The 23,875-nt window shown below is 38.6% G+C and overlaps 1 protein-coding gene across 5 annotated transcripts in view; it reads right to left on the reverse strand.

Moving 5' to 3' along the window:
- Nucleotides 1–4,822: 4,822 nt before the first annotated feature.
- Enox1 (ecto-NOX disulfide-thiol exchanger 1) overlaps nucleotides 4,823–23,875 on the reverse strand; it is a 538,862-nt gene continuing 519,809 nt past the window's right edge. For all 5 annotated transcript variants that reach the window (XM_027928919.2, XM_071610779.1, XM_071610780.1 and 2 more), the window contains one exon: nucleotides 4,823–5,755. In XM_027928919.2, coding sequence (XP_027784720.1) covers nucleotides 5,624–5,755 — 132 coding nt within the window. In that variant the 3' untranslated portion in view covers nucleotides 4,823–5,623. The remainder of the gene's footprint in view (nucleotides 5,756–23,875) is intronic.

The raw sequence follows: 23,875 nt of genomic DNA on the forward strand, positions 1-23,875 counted from the left end.
TTAATACTTTATTTAATCTTTGCATACTGTATACCTAGTTGACCATCATTCAAAATGGCAGTTGGCCAGAGCCATAGAGTTCCTTCACAGTGGAATGTATTTGACCCTAATGACTGTTTATTGGAAATATACCAAATAAGTAAAAAGGGAGTTGTAACAGAATTCAGGCAGCTCTACCTTTTCTTTGTGATGAGACACTGGGACCATGTCTGTTAGGAGTTGAGAGAGTCTTTGTAGGTGAGAGAATTACAGTCATCTTGCTCATGTCAGTTTTACACTTGAATATGTTTAATCGACTACTTGTGAGGTTTATGTTTGTCTTAGACTTGTTTTATTCTTGCATTTAGAAACATGATATTGACTGTTTATCAATAGTCAGGATAGAACTATTGATAGCAGGACAGGACTCGCCTACTTTGCTGGGGATGATATAGCTAAAGTATTATTATTGTTATTATGGTGCTAGGGATTGAACCAAGGGCCTTGTGCATGCCACTGAGCTACATCCTACTCCTAAAGTGTTATTTTTTGAAGAAACAATGGCTTCAGTGTGTCTGGGTCCTTGTTGGGTGCTTTTCCTATGTTACCTCATTTAATCATCACGATAACCCTGTGAAGTAGGTGCTAATATTCTCATTGTAAATCTGGAACCATTACCACGGAGCAGTTCAGTAATATGCAGTAGTTACAAGGTCGGTGAGTGCTGGGCCTGGGACTTTGCCCTGACAGCTTGAACACTTTCCTATATAGGATGAGAAATTCCCAAACATCTGAGCCCAAGCATGGAAAAAAAATAAGTTAAAAAATATACATGAAAATGGAAGAGGGATTGGAGGTAGTGGAATCAGGCACAATATTTCTAGTGCCCTAATAATATAAAAACATATTCACTATAAACTTTTTAAACTCTAAAATGTTCATGCTTGGTGTGCTACACATAAAAGTATGTTTATTCAGCCACTAATGGCAGACTGATGAAAGCTAGATGTGAACCTTTTAACATTTTGATATAAAATGAGCCAAACTATAAGATTTTAGTACTCTGATGTCTCTTTATTTTTTCAGTTTATGAGACGAAACTATGAGTATTATGGTAAAAGTGTTCTTATGTTTGGGGGATAAACTATCTTTTATTGTGTGCAACAAATAAACACAGTAGCCATTTTTAGAAAAGGGATATAAATAAATAAATAAATAAATAACCAACCAACCAATCCAAATAAAAACCAACCTCAAAGAAAAATAGCCCTAATTCTTACCATGAATAAAATAAGATGTCATATATATTTTATTTTATGGACTTTCTTTTAATCAGTCTTACTTTCTGTAGTCACTACCAACTTTTTCTAACTTTTGTTGTCTTGTTTTTACCACCTTCCATGAAACCAAAAAGTTGATGCATATTGGAACAAATTCCTCTAACTTTGGAATGTTGTTTTTGATGTGGTATTTAAGTGTTTTCACACAGATCAATGGCTTTCCCTTTTTTGCAAAAGGTAAAGTCTCCCTAAGCCAGAACACTTTCTTGTACAATAGCATCTTAGCCTGATGAGGAATGAGTTCTTGGATGAACCTTTAAGACATTATGTCAACTCAGAGGAGGCATAGAAGAACAAATGCTGTCAGATCCCACTTAGGAGATACCTAGAATAGGCAGATTCATGGAGATGCAAAATAGAAGTTACCAGAGGCTGGAGGAGGGGTGGATAGGGGGTTATTTTTTGATAAGTACTGAGTTTTTGTTGGGAATTAAGAAGTTTTGGGTATAGACAGTGGTGATTGATTATATAACATTGTGAATGTATTTCATATCACTGAATTATACACTTAGGAACAGTTAAAATAAGTATTATATTTACCATAAGAAGAAAAAAAGTAAGAATTATGCCAAGATATTACAATTATGGAGCAGAAAGTTCTAGCTTTTCTTCCTGGACTCAGAGTTTGAATATTTTCTGATTCAACCACTTCAGAAATTTCTCTTGCAGTCTTTTCTTTCAGTCATTTGGTTCAATCATTTGATAAATAGTTATTTGGAAGCAATGATACATCATATCATACTCTGAGGGACCGGAGTGATGAGTAAGAGAGGTCTCTTGCCCAGGGCCCTGAGAGAGACAGCCACATTCACAAATGATTAAAATATACTTATAAAGGCTATAGGAGAAACAGTGAACCCTAGTGGGAGCACAGGAGAGGAAAATTGGGAATCGGGGCTCCAGAGGAGAGTTGATAACTGATCTGGGTTTGAAGTTTGAATAGGAATTGGGCCGCTTATTTTGTATTTCAATAAGAGGCAGTACATGATCACTCACATTTTCTGCCTTGGATCTGAGATAGCGGCAGCATTTTCAAATATTTTGTGATATTTTCCCCTTATGTATCTGTAAGCAAAAGGGTTCCTGGGGGCAGAAAAACATCTTAGTGCATTCTCTGTCCTACTTCCTAAGTAACTGTCAGTAAAACAACTTTGAAAAATAATTCAGAGTCAACAGGATGTGCTGGGATCCCTCAAAGAGCTTGTGATTAGCAGGGCATGAGGGGAGGGCAGCTGGTGGTGCCCTAGGAAGCAGTCTGTTTGGGACCACCGTGCAGAGGTCGCAGAAATGATCTCTGCTGGGGCATGGAGAAGCTCCACGGGGGATGGGGCCTCTGTATTTTCCTATTTAGGGCTGTGATTTGGATTATTTGGACATAGAAAGATGGATAACAGCAGGAGGCAAAATACATGTGTTTTATTCAGGGGAAGCTGTGAAAAAGCAAGTGAAGGGTCCTTCAGGGCCGAAGGGTCTTAAAGTCTTCAATATTCCACTCATTCTTGGAACCAAGAGCCCTACTTTGTTATTGTTTATATTTAGGAGGGAAAGGCCTCAAGAGTCTTTGCTCCTTGTACCCATGTACAAGGGGTGGTAGAGCAGAAAACACAGTAAAGGTTGTCATCCAAAGGCCCTGAGTGGGCATTGGGCTCTGGGGTGGGTTGGGAATAGATTGAGCCAGAAAGTGTAACTAGTGAAAAGAATATGTCTTGGAGTCAGCCCTGGGTTCCAATCTTGGACTAAAAAATTATTAGCTTGGACTCAAAAATTACTAAATTAATTAAAACTTCCAAAACCTTATTTTCTTTGTGTATCAAATGGGGATTATTATAGTGTCTTCACAGAGGGTGACCAAGAGGACTAAAGAGGATGGGTAACAGTAATGCTTAGCTTACAGGCTACCTTAGTGTGAGCAACTTCCCCAGGTGATATTTAAAAGTCCCGTCTAAGCCTGAGGGTCTGTAAAATATTTTGAAGATATTTTCCCTCCAAAAATAAGTTATTCGTATAATCAAACTTAAAATATATGACCAATATGTTTCTAGACAAGTAATGTAAGTAATTTCAAGTGTAAACAAATATATCACAAAGTGGAGTCTCCTAGAATAGAAGCTAATCTCTAGGAATTAAATATTTTTGGAAGGTGAATTAACCATTATTCCTTCAAGTTGCAATTTAGGGCTCAGAACTATGTGTTTTAGAAATGTTATTGTTCTGGTAGATGGAATCTTACCTTACCTTTCAAGTGGCTTTGTTTATTGAAAGCTCTGAATGTTAGGGTTTTACTCTGTGCATTGTGTCTTACTGCTGAAGTGACTCCCAGAAATAGTTGAGAGTGTGAATTCAGGTTCAGAAACATCCAGTTAAAAAGACCCTAGATTATGGTGCCTTCTCTTATGCCCCTAATAAACTTTGTCGTCATTACTAGTCACTTTACTGAATCCCCCTCCCCCCTTTTTTTTTTCAGTTTTTCAGGTGAACCTCTTAGTTTTTAAAATTATACAATGACATTATCAACGAATGATCTTTTCTGCTTTGTGACTTTTGCATCCTTGTTTGTGTCTCCTGATGAGAGAAATCTGTCAGGATGGCATTGACAGAAGGTAGAGAAGGTGTCCCGTGTTTAATATATTGTCATTTCATCTGAATCCCAGCGCACCCCTGTTATGTCTTTCTTGTCACTCGGATCTCATCATAGAGGAACTTTTGGTAAAATGTCTTTTCCCAGTGAACTCTGAACACATTAGGGAAAGGATCTCTTCTTGATTCATCTCCATGAAATGTTTATATTGATCCCATGTAGATATTTGTGGGAATTATGAATAAATATCTTAAATTTTCAGGGTTCAATAGAAAGTATGTGAGGATAACAATGTCCAACAGGAAATTATGGGTATCTTTACATATAATTTCAAAGAATATTCTACTCAGTTGCCTTTCTTAAAAAAAAAAAAAACTTCATTTCAATCAGTATCTTGAATACTTTTTTTTTTTTATGTGAGAGAGCAAGGGAGAAAATTTAAAGCTGTAATCCTACTTATCATTAAAAGAAACAGGGGAAGCTCAAACTTTGTCTAAACTGTTGATCCATGTATGAATTCCTTAATTCATTTTCTAATTTATATGCTTTCTAGCAAACGAACAAATCAGCCCCAAACTGAATAAATTAGCTGGCTACTTTATTATGTGTCCATGAGGGCAAAAAGATAAAATTTATGTTGATTATATTTGCTACATTTTAGCATTTTAAACAGTATCTACTCTAATACTATATAATCTCCTTTGTTGATACTGTCCATACTACAAGTTTTATATATTCCTATTTGAAATAATGTTTGTCTCCTAATGTCACTCATGTATTTAATAATTTTAAAATAGTAGGATTTTTGCTGGGACTGAGCAATGAGAAAAAAGATTTCTTAAGGAATAAATGAAATACATCAAAGAATAATTTGCCAAGCCAATATGGTAGAAGTCATATTTATTGAAAAAAATTAATATCTTTGCTATAAAATTTGTAACAGGAATATTTACTGAATGTTTATTTTGATGCATAAACCTGAATGTTACATACCAAGTACAAGACAGTAGCACTAGTTTTCCCTTTATTTACATTTTATGAAAATTGTTACGCAGCCCATGTTAAAAGAACTTATGATGGAGAATTGTTACATTAGAAAAATAATATTCTTGATAAAGCATTCTCAAGGAGTCCAATCATCGTTTCTGCCTCTTCAATAAGGCAAAAGTCCCTGGAATAGCATATAACTTAATTTATAAAATACAATAACTGTTCAGACACATATTCAAGTTTTCTTTTGGTATGATTTTTTTTTCTCACTGCAAAATTACTTTTTTCTTGTTTTTTTTTTTTTTTTTTAAACTAAAACAGGAAGATTGACTTTCAGGAAAATGTCATTTAATGATTTCAGCTATACATTACATACACAACTCTGTAGCCTAGCAACCACCATCGCTACACCATCATTAACTTTAAATATTTTGCTTGGTGAGCTATTCTCAAATGTAGCCTATTTTAAGATTTTGCCATCATTATGATTGTGGAATCATTGTTTGGTTTTCAGAGGAAACAGATCTGTCACAGTATGAAGCTTTGTTTAGATTAAGGAACTGGTACACGATTACATTTCCACTCACAAGAGAACGCCACAGATGGAACTCAAGTCAGGCTTTGCTGGCTCGGCACAGGTCCGGTGCTGGACGGCCCTGGCCCTCCGGCTCTCCCGCTGCACAGCCCTGGCCACGTTCAGTGGGTTTCAATTCCCGAGATTCCCTGCTCTTCACAGTTAGGTAGTTTTAATTCCTTCAAAGGCACACAACTTCCATCTCTTTTCCAGTGTTGCTCCCACGCCCGTGAATTCCTGCTTGAACATGCGTGGCAGCCTCATCAAAAGCATTTCGATTTCGTTGGCGGATATCTATTAGAAAGGAAGAGAAATCACTTGTGGGAAAGAAGTGCATCTTAAAGCAGGTGATGGGCTGGGAGGCCCCCTCCCCTTCCCCAGGGAGACAAATAATGTTGAGTTTTCTGTGGCTGAGCAATGTCATCCTAGTAGGAGTGTGTGTGTAAAGCATCTAATGTAATTATCCTGGTTTCTGAGCAGCTGCTGGGAGCGGGCATGAGATGAATGGACAGAAGATTCTGGGTTTGCTCTTCCTGGCTGCCTTATTGGCAAGGCCAAGCCATGCTCAGATTGCATATTCCTTACCCCGAGGACAGAAATATTCTTTAAGTCAGTGAGGAGCAGCGGACATTCCTAGTGGATTTCTTGCCATCCAAACTTCTTTCTCAGCTATGAGGTACAGCTACATGCCACATTTTGTGTGTGTGTGTGTGTGTGTGTGTGTGTGTGTGTGTGTTGGGACTTGAACCCAGAGCCTTGTGCAGGGTAGGCAAGTGCTCTACCACTGAGCCACATCCCTAGCCCTGGAGCTGCAACCTAATATCTATCCCACATATCTCCTAGGACTGTTGGGAGAAGGTAGTGAGAATGTGGGTCTAGATGCTCCACACAGTACCCACAGGAAAAAAAAAAAAGATACTTTTAAAAAGCATATAAACCTTTTAATAATCTATTATTAACACAGACCAGAGAGCAGGAAGCCTTAAGAATGAAAACTAAACCCCAAACTTACAACAATAAATGTCTTAGATGCAGCCATAAAATCCAGGTAGAATTTTTAGTGCAATTTTTTTCATCTCAGATTTTTTATAGTAATTTTTACACCAACAATTCATTTTATTTTAAAGGAAGAACAAATGAACCATAATCCTTCTGTCCGAATTCAGCTGTTGCTCTTGTGTTCTCTGTGTTTACATCCAATCTGTGTGTGTGCCTGGGGAATCTCACGAAGCAAGGTGGCTAATTAGGGGTCTGATATTCTGTTTGAATCCTCTATCTACTATTGTTATGAGCTAAATGACCCTTACAAAGATAATTAGTCCCTTTAAGCCTCCGCAAATGGGACTAACATTTAATAAGGATGTTATGAAAGCTCTAGCTCTAGCACAGAGTTGGGCACATAGAAATGCTCCATGAATTAGAGCTATTATTATTTCTCATGGTGTAATCACTGTAGAGATCATTTCAGATGCTACACTTTCCATTTAACAATATTAAGATTAACTTAAAATAGAGACCAAATAGACCAGAAAGTCAAATCAACTGTGTTTAATATTCACATGAAAAACATTTTATATATTTTCAATATACAAAACTTTAAATAGAGGCAGTTCAAAGATAATGGAAATAAACTGTATTTCTAAAATTTTTGTATGAATTATTTTGAAATGTGAATGCATTTGGCCACAAAACCATGTTAGAATGATTATTAGAGTCCTAAGTCAACCCACAGAGGGTTACTGAACAGATTATTAAATGGTTCATGGTGATATGGAAAAGCAACTCTCCTTTCGATGGGCACCATGCAGATCACCCGGCCCTGAGTTCTCGCTGCATTCTCCCAATAGTCCTGTGAGATATGTAGGTAGATATTAAGGTGCAGCTCCACTTCACAGCCGAGAAAGGTGAGTGAACTACAGAGGGTCAAGCATTTTGTCAATGGCAGAGCTTTGAAAGGAAACAGCTCTATGTTGGGGCCTGGGTGTTGGTCTGCTTGAAGGACTCAACAGTCCCCCCAGGACTGTCAGCAGTTGTAGTGGGGACAGCAAGGGGTGCTGTGTGGCGCATTCTGAATACCCGGCACCTGGGCCACTTATTAAAAGACTAGCTTCTCCAGCCTTTTCTCCGGGGTCTCTGGGAAGCAGTCTGGGATGTAGTCCAGCTCATCTATTTTTAACAACCACCACTGGGAATTCTGATGACCAGGCACCTTTGGGTTAAGAAGGGGACTTAATTCAATGAGTCACTGAGAAGTTTCCCTAGCCAGACTGTTCTCAAAACACTTGTTTTTGTTCTTACTACACTCTAATGAGACAGGGAATCATTCACAAATGCAGAAGCAGAGCCTAAAGAGCTTAGATGACCTGTGCAGAGTAACCAAGGCCATATGTGTGGGGCCGGAAGCAGGTCCAGGCAGTGTCTTAATCACAGATGCCAACCTCCACGGGTCTAGAACTGTGCAGGGAGGACCAGGAGGGTGTTCTCAGTCATGCCTCTGTGCTCAGGGTGAATATCAGCAGGGAGGGCTATGTACGGGAGGGCAGGGCTCTTCTGTGGTGAGTACTATTAGAGTGATATCTACCCAGTCAGCAGCAGAAACCTGAAAGCTCCTGACTCAATTAGCTCATGTACACTTATATGCTGAGCTTGGGCACACATATTTGAGCCATTCAGCCAAACAGCAAGCCAATCCTGAGGAACCTCGGCTGGCATATACTGAAATACAGCTAGATCTTGTTTATCATGGTACATTTTGACTTGAGCCCAGACTTCAGCCACAAAGGAAGCAGAAAGGCAGCCTCCACCACCAACTCACTGTGGGTCAGGCATGGGGTATGATATGTATACAACATCTTATGAGATAAGGTATTATGAGACCTTATCTCATAAGCAAGCTCATTAAACAAGCAAAGACACCCCTCATTTGCTGGAAGAAAGAAGTACAGTTGCAGAAGATTTGGATCCTAGTTCTGGAATGATCATTAATCATCTTCCAGTTAAATAACGTCTTTGGACCTGTTTTCTCATTTGCAAGACAAGAGAATTGGAAGAAGAAAACCCACTGAAGGCCCCAAGGAGTCAGACTGCACGTTGGCCACTGATGTACTAGCACCTGTCTTAGAAAGAGACATTCAAATATACCTGTCCAATAGGCTTGGCAAAGATCTTCAAATGAGAAAATTTGATAGGTCTTTCGTAATTCTTTTTTTTTTTTTTTTTTTTTTTCCCGTGTACTTCAAAGCACAAAACAAGTGGCAAAGAACACTTAGGGAGTACCTACTATGTGCCATGTACTGTTCTGAATCCTTTTCCTATATAAAGTCATTCAATTAAAAAAATACTCATAAAGCCTATTTTACAGATAGTGAATTTGAGGTACAGAGAGATTAAGGTGCCCAAGTCACACACCTAGGAAGTAGTGAAACTGATATTTGAAATCCTCATAATTACTTCATTTGGATAGCAATTAGACATACCACAGATTTGGACAAAGCTAGAAATTAGTGTTATGGAAACTAATGTCCTCAAATGTACTTAACTGTATGTTTCTGTTGATAGTATAACAGCCTGATTCTGCCATAAAGATGTAAATATTGTGGACAGAGATGTGTCATAATTATGGAAAATACCACTTCAAATGAAATACTAAGATATCCAGTTAATAAGGCTCTCAGCTTAAGTCTAAACAATTTCCTTAAATATGCTTATAATGCATGCCAGGAGAAAGGTATAGGAGAAAATGCTTTTAAATTAGTTTGATTTTTTGTTTTGTTTTAGTCCTTAGTTTTAGTCTTTTATACTTTTAAGTCCTTCCCCTATCCTACAAAATAAACTCTTCAAATTGTACTGTTGAGAGCCACAGCCGAAGGGGCCCCAGCAAACTTTCAGACTGCCAGCTGATGATTGGCTCACAGGGGCCCCAGCAACTTCTAACTGATTGGCTCCTCTGCGGTGATGCTCATTGGGCTGTTTCCCTGCCCTTTCAGACCACTGAGCTGCTCATTGGGGGACTTTTTTGGCTCTGCCCACACAACCCAGCCAATCGGCCTCAAGAGCAGGAGGAGTGGGGGAGGTGGAGAGGCTTGTGGGAAGCCGGTGGTGGCAGTTGGGCTCTGAGGGTTTTTCCTGAGGAGCTCTTTTGTTTGGCTGTGTGGTTCTAAAAATAAAGTTAGTTTCTTTTGACAAGTGGCTCCTGAATTGTGCCCAGCCAGAATGCGGCATTGTATGTTTTGGAATTTTTCAAGAGAAAATTCAATTTCTCCTTCCTTTTCATCCTATAACCAAATAATTTTTGCTTTACAAATATCTGCATGGATCCTTTTCCTTCCTATAAGTAGATTCTTGATCTTTAGAACTGAGGGAATCAAAGAGTCATCACAAAGCACGCAGGCCTCAAGGGCTGAGCTCTGAGTGGAACGGACCCATTCCTCATCTTGTGCAGGATTTGCTTGGAGTCACTTCCAAGGTCAAGGGTTCTCCCTAAGCTCTTGTTTTCATCAGTGGGTTACAGGAAAAGGCTGGGTCTTCCACCCTGGTGAATGGAAGGACTAGAACTTGGGACAGGGCTTCTGCTGCTGAATCCAGCTCTGCTCTCAGAGGAAAGGATTTCCCTCCCACAGCTCCTATGAAGAGTCAGATATGAGTGGCCAGAGTAGCCTGGGTGGCACTGGGATTGGGTTAGACAGGTGCTGTGGCTGCGGTCTTGCTCCCTATACCCAGGGAAGACTGCCATAGCCTGATGCCTTTTCTACCCTCTTAACTCAGCTAGATTTTGTTCCAAGAAATTGGTGGCCCATATTTTTTTTTAATCTTAGATACTGTTCTTGGATTCTCTCAGTTGTTTAAAAATTTCTAATTTATTTCCTTAAAATATTTTTCAATTATAGTGTTTTATGCAGATTAATCACACAAATTGAATGGGGTTCAATGGAGCATTGTCATGTAATGATATCATACTTTGAATTTGTCTACCCAACTTTCTACCCTCTCTTCCACTTTGAGGTCATCTTTATTTTCTGTAAATTATCACATATGAAAAATAATATGCAATACTTGTTTTTCTGTGCCTGACTTATTTCACTTAACAGGATGTTCTTCAGTTTCATCCATTTTACTGCAAATGACAGTATTTCATTCTTTATGGAGGAATAACATTGCTTCATGTATATGTGGCAAGTTTTCCTTATCCACTCGTCTGTTGATGGGTACCTAGGCTGATTCTATGTCTTGGCTGCTGTGAATACTGCCATGATGGGCATGGGCATGCATGTGTCTATTTTTATGCTCACTTCCTTTGGATATATGTATCCAGGAGTGAGTGGAATAGTCATATGGTAATTCTATTTCTTTTTCTTTTTTTTGGAGCTGGGACAAGTTTATTTTCAAAACACACATCTTGTAATGGTATATCATTACCACAGCTATGCCGGTTATAAGAAGGAAGGTGGGTGATCCTTAAGCATTCTGTAGTATATGGAAATCTTGAGCTTCTTTATTCTGAAGCTTATGTTATTTAATGACTCCCTCAGTTATATTTCATGGCACAGTAAAAATTTCAATAATTAGGCAAAAGTGATGCAAAGAAAATGAGGCATTTCACCCCCAAAGGATTTTTAGTGGTTTAAGGAAAGAAAGACCATAAGAAGTCTTCTTGAAGCTGGAGTTACTCATTCCTGAATAATATATTCTCATAAAAATGTTATATCTGCTGTTTATACAAAGGGAGACGCAAGAACTTGGTGAGTTAGACACAGCCTTAAGACAGATATTTAGCCCTTCTTGGAATACTAGGAATCCAATAATAATTTTTCTTTTCTTTTTTTTTTTTTTAAGTACCAAAGAAATACTGCCTCATGCAGCTATACTTGAGACGATACTCAGGAATTCCATCATTGTTCTTCAAAAAAGCAGCCTACTTCTAATTTTTCACAACAGGTTTTCCCATAGGGCACATGTGGAGCTTGTGTTCCTAGGCCATGTCTCTGACCTATATAATCAGGCTCAGAGATGGGGGAGAGGGACCTGCTCTTTGGAGATGTTTCCCAGTTTTCTTCTCTTCTCTGAAGAATCCCAAGAAAATGGGTTAGAGGCCTAGGGCATGGAAGAAGAAACCCGAGAGCAGACTTGGTACCTCCATGGAACTTGAGTGGCCATAGGAGGATTTACAGTGTGGCTTCAGGAATCATAGGCCATAGTTCTAACCATGTGGCAGGTATCATTCCAGGAGCTCTCCATCTTTTACCTAATTCATCTTCACAGCAACCCCAGGAAGTAGGTGTTACCAGCATCCCTTTTTATAGCAAAGAAACACATACAGCATGCATAAAATTCTTGCCAAAGGTCCCATATTTAGTGAGTCTGCTCAGTATTTTGCTATGGTTGTAGTTCAAATCCTGTGACTTAAATTATTGTACAAGCAGGTGAATTGTCTTCTGTAAAATATATTTGTTCCTCCTCCCTACTATTTTTCTAGAAATATCTCGTATATTTTAAATTTAAATGAAAATAATGAAATGGGATCTAAATGCCACTGGAATTTAATAAGTGCATTTTTGACTTAAATTTATTTATTTTTTAATTTGTTCTAATTAGTTATACATGACAGTTCTATTTTTAGGGTTCTTTTTATTTTTCCTGGTACTGAGATGGAACCTGGGGGCACTTTACCACTGAGCTACATCCTAGCCCTTTTTCTTGGGGCAGGGTCTTGCTAAGTTGCTGAGGCTGGTCTCAAATTTGTGATCCTCCTGTCTCAGCTTCCCAGGTGCTGAGATTATAGGTATGAATCACCATATCTGGCCCTGTTTTTAGTTTTGAGGAAACTCCATACTGTTCTCCATAGTGACTGTACTAATTTACATTCCCCCAAACAGCATATGAAAACTACTCCTTTTCCACATCCTCACCAGCTTTTGTTAATTATTTGTTTTTTGGATAATAGCCATTCTAACTGGGGTGGAGAGATATTTCAATGTAGTTTTGGTTTGCATTTCCCTGATGGCTAAAGATGTCAAGCTTTTTTTTTTTCCCATGTGTATTTGAACATTTGTACTACTACTTTTAAGAAGTTTCCATTCAGATCATTTGCCTATATTTTTTTATTGGATTACATGTTCTTAACTTTTTGAGTTTTTTAAAATATATTATGGATATTAGTCCTCTGTCAGATGAATAGCTGGAATGAATTTTCTCTCATTCCATAGGTTTCCTCTTTACTCTGTTGTCTCCTTTGCTATGGGGAAGTTTTTAAATTTGATCCAATCTCATTTGTCAATTTTTGCTCTTATTTTTGGAACTATCAGAGTCCTATTCACAAAATCATTGCCTTCATGTGACAATATCTTGCAGTGTTTATGTGTCTCTAGTTAGTTAAAAGCTTTAGGTCTAATATTAGGGTCTTTGATCCATTTTGATCCAGTCCTATTTTGTATTTTATTTAAAGACAGGGTCTCACTGAGTTGCCTAGCGCCTCACAGTTGCTGAGGCTGGCTTTGAACTCATGATCATCCTGCCTTAGCCTTCTGAGCTGCTGGGATTTACAGGTGTGTGCTACCGTGCCTGGCGAGTTTTTTATACAGGGTGAGAAGGATTGAGTTTCAATGTGAAATTCAGTCTTTCCAGCACCAGTCCTTGTATTTTTGGACATTTGGATTAGTTGGCTATAGATGTGCAGATCTAATTCTGGGTCCTTTATTCTATTCCATTGGTCTACTTGTATGTTTTTATGCCATACCATACTTTTCTGTTACTATGGCTCTTAGTGTATTTTGAAATCAGGTATTGTGATACCACTAGCATTGCTCTTTTTGCTGAGGATTGCTTTGGCTATTCAGGGTCTTTTGGGCCTCCATGTCAATTTTATTATTTTTTCAGTTCCATGAAAAATGACCAATATTTTTATGGAGGCTGCATGCATTCTACAGATTACTTTGGCTAGTATGCTCACTGTAACAATATTCTTCTACTCTATGAACATGGGAGATCTTTTTGTATTTTTGTGTCTTCTTCAGTGTTTTATAATTTTCATTGAGAAGTCTTTCATTTTCTTTAGGTTTATTTCTAGGATTTGTTATCTTTGGAGGGGGAGGGGGACATCTATAATGAATGGGATTGTTTTCCTGATTTCTTTCTCAATGAGTTCATTATTGGTACATGGAGAAGCTACTCATTTCTGAATGCTGATTTTTGTATCCTGAAACTTTTTCAGTTCTAAGAATCTTTTTATGGAGTCTTAAGTTTTTTTTAATATAGAATTATTTTTTTTTAAATATAGAATTATTTTTTTTTAAAAAATATAGAATTATATATAAACAGGATAATTGGACTTCTTCCTTTCCTATTTGGATTTCTTTTCTTTCTTTCTTTTGCCTACTTGTTCTGGCTAAACTTTCAAGTTCTATATTGAATACGACCAGTGAGAGTGGACACCATTGTGGTGTTCTTGATTTCAGAGGAATGCTTCCAGTTTTTCCCTATGTAGTATGATATTGGCTGTGGGTTTGCCATATATAATTTTATTATGTTGAGATATGATCCTTCTATACTTAGTTTATTCAAGGATTTTATTGTGAAGGGATGTTGAATTTCGTCAAAAGATTTTTGTTAAAAGATTCTGCCTGTATTGAGATGATAGTGTGATTTTTTTAATACTAAATTCTATTTATGTGCTGTATTAATTGACTGGCATATGTTGAATCATCCTTGAATAACTGGAATGAAATCAACTTGATCATGGTATATGATTTTTTAGTGTGCTATTGAATTCAATTTGCAAGCATTATGTTGAGGATTTTTGTAACTATATTCTTCAAGGATAGTGGCCTATAGGTTTTTTTGTAGCCTTATTGGTTTTTTTAAAAATATTTTTTTTAGTTGTAGATGGACACAATACCTTTATTTTATTTTCATGTGGTGCTGAGGATCAAACCCAGTGCTCCATATGTGAGAGGCAAGCACTCTGCCACTGAACCAATACTCGAGCCCCCTTATCAGGTTTTGATAGCATGATAATATTGGCTTTGTAGAATGAGTTTGGAAGGGTTCCTTTCCTTTCTATATCATGGACTAGGTTTTTTTTTAAATATGAATCTTTTTTTGTAGATGGACACAACACATGCCTTTTATTTATTTATTTTTTTATGTGGTGCTGAGAATCGAACCCGGGTCCTGCATGGACTAGTTTTGAGGATCATTGGTATTACCTCTTCAAATGTTTGGTAAAATTTAGCAGTGAATTAATTGATCCTGGGCTTGTCTTTGCTAGATGATTTTTAAAAATTTTTTCATTGATGTGTTATAATTATACACAATAGTGGGAACCATTATGCCATATTCTTACATGCACATAATTTGAACAATCTCTTTTACCTGGTGACTTTATTACTGATTCAATCTCATTGCTTGCTATTGATCTTAGACATTTTTTTTTTAGATTTTTTCAATATCCTTTTGGTTCAACTTTGGTCATTTGTCCATAAACTTGCTAGTCAAGATTTTCTAATTTACAGCATATAGTTTTTAAAATTATTCCCTAATGTTCAATTAGATTTCATTGGATTCTGTTGTATTATCCCCTTTTTTGTCTCCAAAGTATTTGCGTCTCCTCTCTTTCTTTTAGCTAAGGCTTTGTCCATTTTGTTTATCTCTTCAAAGAACCAAATGTTTCATTGGTCCTTTGATTGTTCTTTTATTCTCTATTTCAATCATTTGTGTTCTGAACTTTATTTCTACTGATTTGGGGTTTTTTTGTTCTTGTTTTTCTACAATGCCTTTTCTTGAGATGCATTCTTAGATTATTTGAGATCTCCCTCTTTTAAAGTGTAGGCATGTGTAGCTAAAACCTTGCCTCTTAGTACTGCTTTTTCTGTATCCCAGAAGTTCTTTTATGTTGTCGTTCCATATTCATTTGATTTCAGGCATTTTTAAATTTTTCCCCAGATTTCTTCAATGACCCAGCAATCATTCAATCATTCAAAAGTTCAATCTCTGTGTTTTGTATAATTTTTGTAGTTTCTCTTGCTGTTGATTTGTAGTTTCATTCCATTATGATTTAATACAAGAAATTGCTTCAGTTTTGCTTTGTTAATAATTGCCTTATGGCCTATTATGTGAAAAAGTCCCATATACCCACATACTGATGCAGCCATTGGGTGGAACATTCTGTAGATGTCTGTTGAGTCCATTTGATCTCTACTGTAATTTAACTCTGATGTTTCTTTGTTAACTTTTTTGTCTGGATTATCTATTGGTGAGAGTGGAGTAGTGAAGTCACTCAGCACTATGGTATTGGGGCCTATTTCTTACTTTTTATATCCAACAGTGTCTGTTTTATATAATTGGGTGCTTCTGCATTTGATGGATGAACAAGTTTTAGGGGCATGTGGGCCATGCTGATTAGGCATATTCAATCTGGAGGTTTCCAGTCTGTGAGTCCAGGGGTGTAGCAAATGTCCAAGCCACTGTGTATCCTGGAATGTCTCTGAGGCTGTAGTGGGGTGCTGGTGCGGGAGGAACCATCAAATCATCAAGTTCTGTGTTGGAGGGGGTCCTGACAACTAAGCAATTTACCAGCCTCAGTTCTGGCACCTTCCAAACTGGTCCCTGCTTAAAACACTCATATGTCCCATGTTTCTTCTTGACACAGCAGATGGGATCACTGACAGCCATGCCCTGCACTCCCCACCACAGCCTGTGCTTCCTTCTGCATAACTCTCCCAGCAAGTTTGTGAGAGACACTCCCCCAAACCATAACCATCTGGCATGGCTGTCTCCTACCCAGTCTGTGCAGCAAGGTGATCATGGGGGTGCTTACTTGTGTTTGTTCTGGGTTGTAATGTCCTCAAAGCAGTTGCGTCCCCATGATAGGATCCTTCTCAAGATGACTCCTTGTTAAAGAGCTCTGAGTTTGCTGAATGATGTAATAAATTTCTTCTCTAAAGCCAGCTTGTTATGCCAGGGGAGTCACTCCTCAGACCAAATCCCTGACCTGGATTTAAAGCTCACTTCTCCTGTGGCTAGGACTGCCAGACTGCTCTTATTCCTGGGCCTTTTTGCACCTTCCAGCTTCCCGTATGCTTGTAGTTTGGGGTCTCCTGCCCCTGGCCAAGGAGCCAGAGATGTTGCAAATTGCTTTGTACTTTTCTCAGGGCTGCTTTTCCCAATTTTCCATGCTGTTTAGTTTCTCCTCACTTTGTTATTGGTTCCCAGCATTCTCTCGCTCTTTCCTTGGAATATAGTTTTCCTCTGTTGCCGTGACTCTTCTCTTTCAGAGTCTTGTGAAGGGTACTTCTTATTCTGTCAGGTGGTTCTTCCTCTTCCTAACACTTACTCAATCTAGGAACAACTGACTGGCTATTATTGCTTTATTTGAAATGCTGAGATAAAATTCAGAGCCTCATGCATGTTAGGCAAGTGCTATACTACTGAGCTGTACACCACACCTGATTTTCTATAATTTAAAAGACAAAGAATAGATGAGAAGTCTCTGCACAACCAAGGGTGCTTATGTGGTGGTAACACCACAGAGGTAATTTATAAGATCTGCTTGATATATTTTCTGAACTCCTGACTCTAGCCCACTGCCTCCCTTCCAGGCCTCTAAGCACATGTACAAATTGACACAAGCAGACATAAATCAATGCGGTTATTATGATGGTTGGCTCCATATCCCATCAGGCAAGGGAAGCTGAGTTTGGGGCACTGGAAAGATGCCCACGGAAGCTGTGTCAAGGCTGCGGAGTCAGGGAAGCCAAGTATGAAACCAGAGTTCCTTCCATAGCATAAGCTTTTAGCCCTCAGTGCACCTTTCAATCTCATTCATTCTTGCTGTCCCTGGGCAGTGCATGGTGTCGCACACACAGATCCTTGCAGGAAACATTCTCTGAAACAGTGCAGATGGGGAACAAACAAAGGGAGAGAGGAAGAAAATCAAGGAGATAAACAGAAGTGAGGAATGAGAAGAGCAGGGAAGGAAGGAAGAGGAGGAAGGGAAGAATGGGAAGAAACATGGCCAGTTGGCTAAATGTCCCAGAGGGGAGCCACTGGAGTGAGCAGGAACTCAAGGACACACACTGATCAACGCTTCTCTAATACCTACTTCACCATCTCCCCTGCCCAATATTGGCACTTTATTAGTTCACACTTGATTACCTCATAACTGTTATACCATTTTCTCAACTAGACTACAAGCTTGATGAGAGCAGGGTTATATTTTAGATTTCTTCTGCGTCCTGTCAGCCCCTGTTCCTCTGTGGTCCTAGGATACTGCTGAGCACATGACAAGCAGTGAGTTATCCCAGCATTCATTGGGGGTCCTGGCAACCCCCTCAACTTCTCTAACGATGGGTAAGCAGATTCCTTTATATTCTTTGTGTAGTCAAATGGAGAATATTAGTTACCTTGACTGTCATATACTTTTGGGGGGTGCTAATCTATCTAAAAAATGTTGATTAGTCCATCTAAGCACTCATTTGTTAACATACTGTAATAGGTATGCTATTAAGAACATCAGAGTAAAGTTGGGTGTGGTGGTATGCACCTGTAATCCCAGCAACTTGGGAGACTGAGACAGGAGGACTTTAAGGCTAGCCTCAGCAACTCAGGGGAGACCCTCACTCAAAGCTAAAAAAAAAGGGGGGGGGGATCCAAGATGGTGGGTAGAGGAAGGCTGATTCCTAGTTGCCCTGTGGCTTAGCATTCAAACAGCAGGAATACTGCTTCTCAGTGAGGTGGGTGAAAGGGATTTCACTAAACTTTAACATTGGATAGTCAGAGCATCTTAGAAATTCAGAAATCTGGGCACAATGAACAAAGAAGAAGGAGTACAGGAGCTGAGCCTGTTGGGGCAGCACTGGTGCACCACAGGGAGAGAGAAAACAACAGAAGGATATGGTATGGAAAAACCCAAGGTCAGAAAAGCAGCTGAACCTAGCTGAGCCAGAGGCTGCGTTGTAAACTAGTGTTTGAAAAGTGCTCTGTTTTCCAAATGGCCATGGAAAGAAGCGGGAGCCATCTTGCGGTGGCCAGGCTGCAGCTGCTGCTATGGGAGACAGGAGATCATAGCAAACATGGCCATACTGTCCTAGAAAGCACCTATTTTGTGGCCCAGAGTGTTATGGTGTTCCTAGCAGAATGTGACTGTAACAGGCACACAGAAGATTGTACCCAGGGGAATGCAAGTCAGAAAAACAAAGGGGAACCCAACTTGTTTTCCCTTTGAATTGGATGCTTCACATGACCAGCTAAAGGGGTCTGGGAATCTGAACAGGCGGGTGTGAAAAGGACTAAGACCTGGAGGGCTGTGTTAGTGGACACCAGAGTGTGTGGAAGATTGGCTCCCCTGCCCAGTAAGTAGAATTCTTGAGAGGCTCCTGGGATCCAGGTCTTAGGGGTGTGCTGATCTAATCTGACCAGAGCAAACACCACCCAACAAAGCCCTTACTGCCTGATTAGACTTAAACCCCAGCTTCTGGAATTTCTCCCACAGATCTCTGCAGCAGGCCCACCCTGGGAGGGCATCCATCTGGTCTGTGCAGACTAAACTCCAACTGACAGTACTTCCTATTCCATCCAACCTTTTACTAGTGAGCAGGGAAGTTGAGAGCTATTTTAACCAGTTTTAGACTTTGGTCAACTCCAGCTGGTAGCTCAGTAAGCAACACAAAAAGAGGAAGGGGTTAACAACCCAGCTTCTGCTCTCTGTCCATAGTTCCAGAAGAAATGAAAATAAAGATAGTTGGGTGCAGACAGTGACTGTCCATTTTCATCAACTATTTTGAACACCTCAGTAGACATGCATTTTTTTCATTAAGGATATTTTTTGTTCTTGTGTGTTCTTACTATGCTGATTGGTTCATGGACACATACGTATTTTTTTAATTCTCATTTTAAAAATGTATGCATTTTTTGTCTTAAGGGTTAAGGTTTTTGTTTCAGTTTTGCTTTCTTGTTTCTAGTTTTCTTCTTTCTTTTTCTTTTCATCATTAGCCAAATTTTCTTTCCCTTTGTTTCTTTAATTTTTCTCCTTCTAACCATCACCAGCTATAACTCTCTTGCATTCATTGTTCACTTTTTGAAATTTCACTCTTTTCTACCTTCCTATCACATTTTCTTTTCTTAATAAACTGTATTTTTTACCATGTTTTAGAATTGATTGGCTTATATAACTTCTGCCTCAGCTGGGTGTGGCAGCTCACACCTGTAATGTCAGTGACTCAGAAAGCTGAGGCAGGAAGATTGCAAGTTCAAGCCCAGCCTCAGAAACTTAATGAAACTGTCTAGTAAAATAAAAAAAGATTTATGGAAGTAGCTCAGTGGGTAAGCACCCCTGGATCCCACCTCCAGTACCTCAAAGCAAAACAAATCAAAACTGCTCCTACCATTCATGCTGTAGCAGTTATTACTGATATGGATGACAGTTGACACCTGTTGTTTGATTTAATGTCAGATATAAATCATGGTTACTTATTGTATTTGTTGTTGGCAAATGCTGATCCCACCATTCCTGTTTTCTTATGGCAATTAATGTTGTAGATGTCCCAGCAGGAACCAGGTATTTATTTTAAAGCTGTATTTTTTTTTTTGCTATTGTTTGTTTCCCCCTATTCTGTGAGGTGCAGGGAAACTACAGGGACACTACAAGTTTATAGGGTAGAGACTTCTGTGGAAGTAAACTAAATGAAAAGACAGTGCACTTTGCTCCATATACAAACTAATGACACTCAAACTTCAGCTATATTTTAGTACCAAGAATAGAAGAGATAAAAACCCAAACTAATAACCAGCCCCAAGGAGAAATGGGTAGGGATAGGCACTCAGTTCCCACTCACAGATATTCACTACAGAAAAATGAGAGCTAATTAACACAAAGTCTGTGGATCCCACACCTATGAGGCAGTCTCACTCTAGGACACTTTGGCAAGTGAAGGCTGTGCCCTCAAAGGGTCAACACAGAAGAGTGGACAAGATTTCCATTTTAACAGATACATAAAACTCAACCCAGGAATATACAATATGAAAAAACAAAGTAACATGACACCTCATAAAGTTCATAATTAATCAGCAACTGACCCCCAAAATATTGAAGTAGATTAAATACTAGAAAAAGAATTCAAATGAATGGTTATAAAAATGATTAATAAATCCCAAGAAAGGAAATTATAATATATAATATGAATGAGAAATTCAATAAGGAGATAGGGATATTAAAAAAGAATGAAATAAATCTTAGACATGAAAGACACAATAAATCAAGTAAAATGTTTAATTGAAAGTCTCTTTAATAGAGTAGACCATGCTGAAGACAGAATCTCAGAGCTGGAAGACAAAGGGGGCAGTTTTGAACATTCAGACTGTATTAAAACAGCCATCATCAGAATATCCAGAAACTCTGGGACAACATTGAGAGACAGGAATTGAGGAAGGTTGTGAGATGATTTTTTTCCAAACCTTGAGAATGAGATGAACATCCAGTTTCAGGAGACATTCAGAACCCCAAATAGACAAGATCAAAAATGAATCTCTCCACAACACATTATAATTACAATGCCTAACAGAGAATAAGGATAAAATTTTAAAAGCCTCAAGAGAAAAATGTCAGGACACATTTAGAGGTAAGCCAGTCAGAATCACTTCTGATTTCTCAGCACAAACTTTAAAAGCCAAGAGGGCTTAGAATGATGTGTTCCAAGTCCTAAAAGAAAATAACTGTCAACCAAGATTGCTGTATCCAGCAAAGCTAGCCTTTAAAATTGAAGAGGAAATAAACAACTTCCAAGATAAGCAGAAACAAAAAGAATTCATGACAACTGACAGGTACACAGAAGATGGTGGAGTAGAGGCGGCAGCTTTCCAAGTTGCTCTGTTGCCTGAGGCTAAGGTAATGCATATATAGCTTCTCAGTGAGGTGGGTGAAACGGGGATTTCATTCTGGACACTCAGAGTGGCTTGGGGTCTCAGAAGGTTAGATACAATAAAATTAAGCAAACTGCTGCCAGAGCCAACCCACTATGAGCAAAGCAAGGTGGAGTACACAAAGCTGAAGTGTATCTTGGTGCAGAGAAATCTGAGATCAAAATCACTGTCTGAACTTATCAGAAGTAAGAGGTGGCAAATCACGGGGGTCCTTGACAAGCATACTTGGGTGTTAAATAAACCACACTGTATCCCATCTGGCCATAGAGAACTGAGGCAGGAGTCATCTGGGAGGAGCAAGAGTGCCCAGCATGACATCAGTGATACTTGGGAGATTGGGGGGGGGGGACAAAAAAACCCAAATGCAGTTGGAACCATTGTATCCTGGCAGGGAACCTATCCCTAGCCTGGGAACCTATGGTGTCTGGTGTAATGTGAGAGAAACAGGCGTGGAGTAGAATATACCTAGGAGGACTAGAGTTGGAAGGGCAAAGGGGAGACTTTGTATCTGGTGGCTCACTTGGCCAGCCGAAGCAGTCCAGTAGTTAGAGTGGGAGGGGTGAATATACTCAGAAATTATACAGAAGGTAAAGTTCTGGAGCAAAAGTGAGTGCAGGATTAGCCCTCATACCCCATGACTGGATTTCTTGGGAGGCATCTGAAAACCAAACCCACGTTGCAGATCAACTTAGTCTCTCCAAAGAAGGCACATTTCAACTTAGCCCCAAAAGACCTGAGGTCCAAATAGACTCAACACCACCTGCCAGACCTCCCCTTTACAGAATGCACTGCAGAAGCAGTACCCTGGAGTGCACAGATCCTGTAGGAAGAGTCAAAACACAAACTGACTGTATGTCTTAACTCATCCCATCTCATACTGGCAAAAAGGGAAACTGAGTCTCATATCAAATAGCTACAATCTTAGGCTAGTCCAACTGGTAACTCAGAGAGCCACACAAGAACAGGAAGTGGTTAACATCCTTCTGCCCTGCACAAGAATAATTGGTAAGAAAGACTATTGGACACTGACCACCCATTCCAGTCAAATATTTTGACCACTTCAGTGCAGAAGGTCCCTTCAATCTACACCAAGATATTGGATTTTTCTCTCTCTACTTATTCCTTTATGTGTGTGAATTCTGGATGTCCTAAATCTTTCAGGGATATATATATATATATATATATATATATATATATATATATATATATATATATATATTCCTTATTGTTTATTTTCTATTATAGTCAGCATTTTAAAATGTAATCTTTTTTTCTAGCATTACTTGTGAGGGTTTGAGTTCATTGGATATCTTAGTATTGGTTTTGTATTCACACATTTATTTTTCTTATTTCTTTTTTAACCTTATCTTCTCTTGCTATTGGCCTAATTCTATTGTTCATTCTCCCCCGTCCCAATACTTTACTTCTATTTCTTCCCCTCCTTCTGTATATCCATCACCTGCTATTGCTCTTCTGCATTCTCTGTTTACTTTCTGAAATTGTAAAGTTCTTTCTAATTTCCTAACATATTTTCTTTTCCCCAAATTAACTGTATTTTTACCATAGTTCAGAACTAAATGGTTTATAATAACCCTTGCCCCCACTATTAATGCTAATACAATCAATGCTGCTGTGGATGATATAGCTGACATTTGCTATTTACTTTAAAGCCAAAGCTAGTTCATGGTTATTGTTTTCACTGCTGACAAATGCTGAACCCACCATTCCTATTTATTGGCAGCAATTACTGTTGAAGACATCATAGTAGGATCTGGATATTTACTTTAGCACTGTTTGTTTTTTGCACCAGTTGTTATTATTGGTTAGTTATTCTGTGAGGTACTAAGAACCTCCAGAGACACTAAAAGTTCACAGGTTAGAGATTCTGCTGTAGAACTAATATTCCCTCACATTTCTTCTATTCAAGGAATAAGATAAAAAGCCTCAAAACATCAACAAGGATTCAATGAGAAATAACTAGAAAGAGAACTTAGGTCCCACCCCTTGGCATCTACTCATTCATCAAAAACAAAGAGAAACCCCAGAACAAATAACATAACTACACACAAAAGGACATGCACAAGAAAAGAAGAAGAGAAATCCACTTCAATTGATGCACAAGACAAGACCTCTAAAAACATGAAAAAATAGGCAAACAAATCTCCACCCAAAATCCAAAATTCCCCAATAAAGGAATCCACTGTTCGTGAGATAGATGAAAACTCAAAGATTATAAAAAACTTGATTATCAAAGTGTTCAAGGAATTAAAAGAGCAATTACAGGAGATGAAAGACCACTTTAATAAATATAAATAACAGGTAAAAATAAAACCAGGCAGAAATCCTAGAAATGAAAGGCAAGATCAATCAAATTACAAACTCACTAGAAGGTATCAATAACAGATTAGATGGTGTAGAAAATAGAATCTCAGCCCTTGAAGACAGGTTAAATTATCTTGAATACACACAAGGCAGTAAAGGGAAAAATTATAGAACATGACCAGA

This window comes from Marmota flaviventris, chromosome 4 (assembly GCF_047511675.1).
Source record: "Marmota flaviventris isolate mMarFla1 chromosome 4, mMarFla1.hap1, whole genome shotgun sequence".
Lineage (NCBI taxonomy): Eukaryota > Metazoa > Chordata > Mammalia > Rodentia > Sciuridae > Marmota > Marmota flaviventris.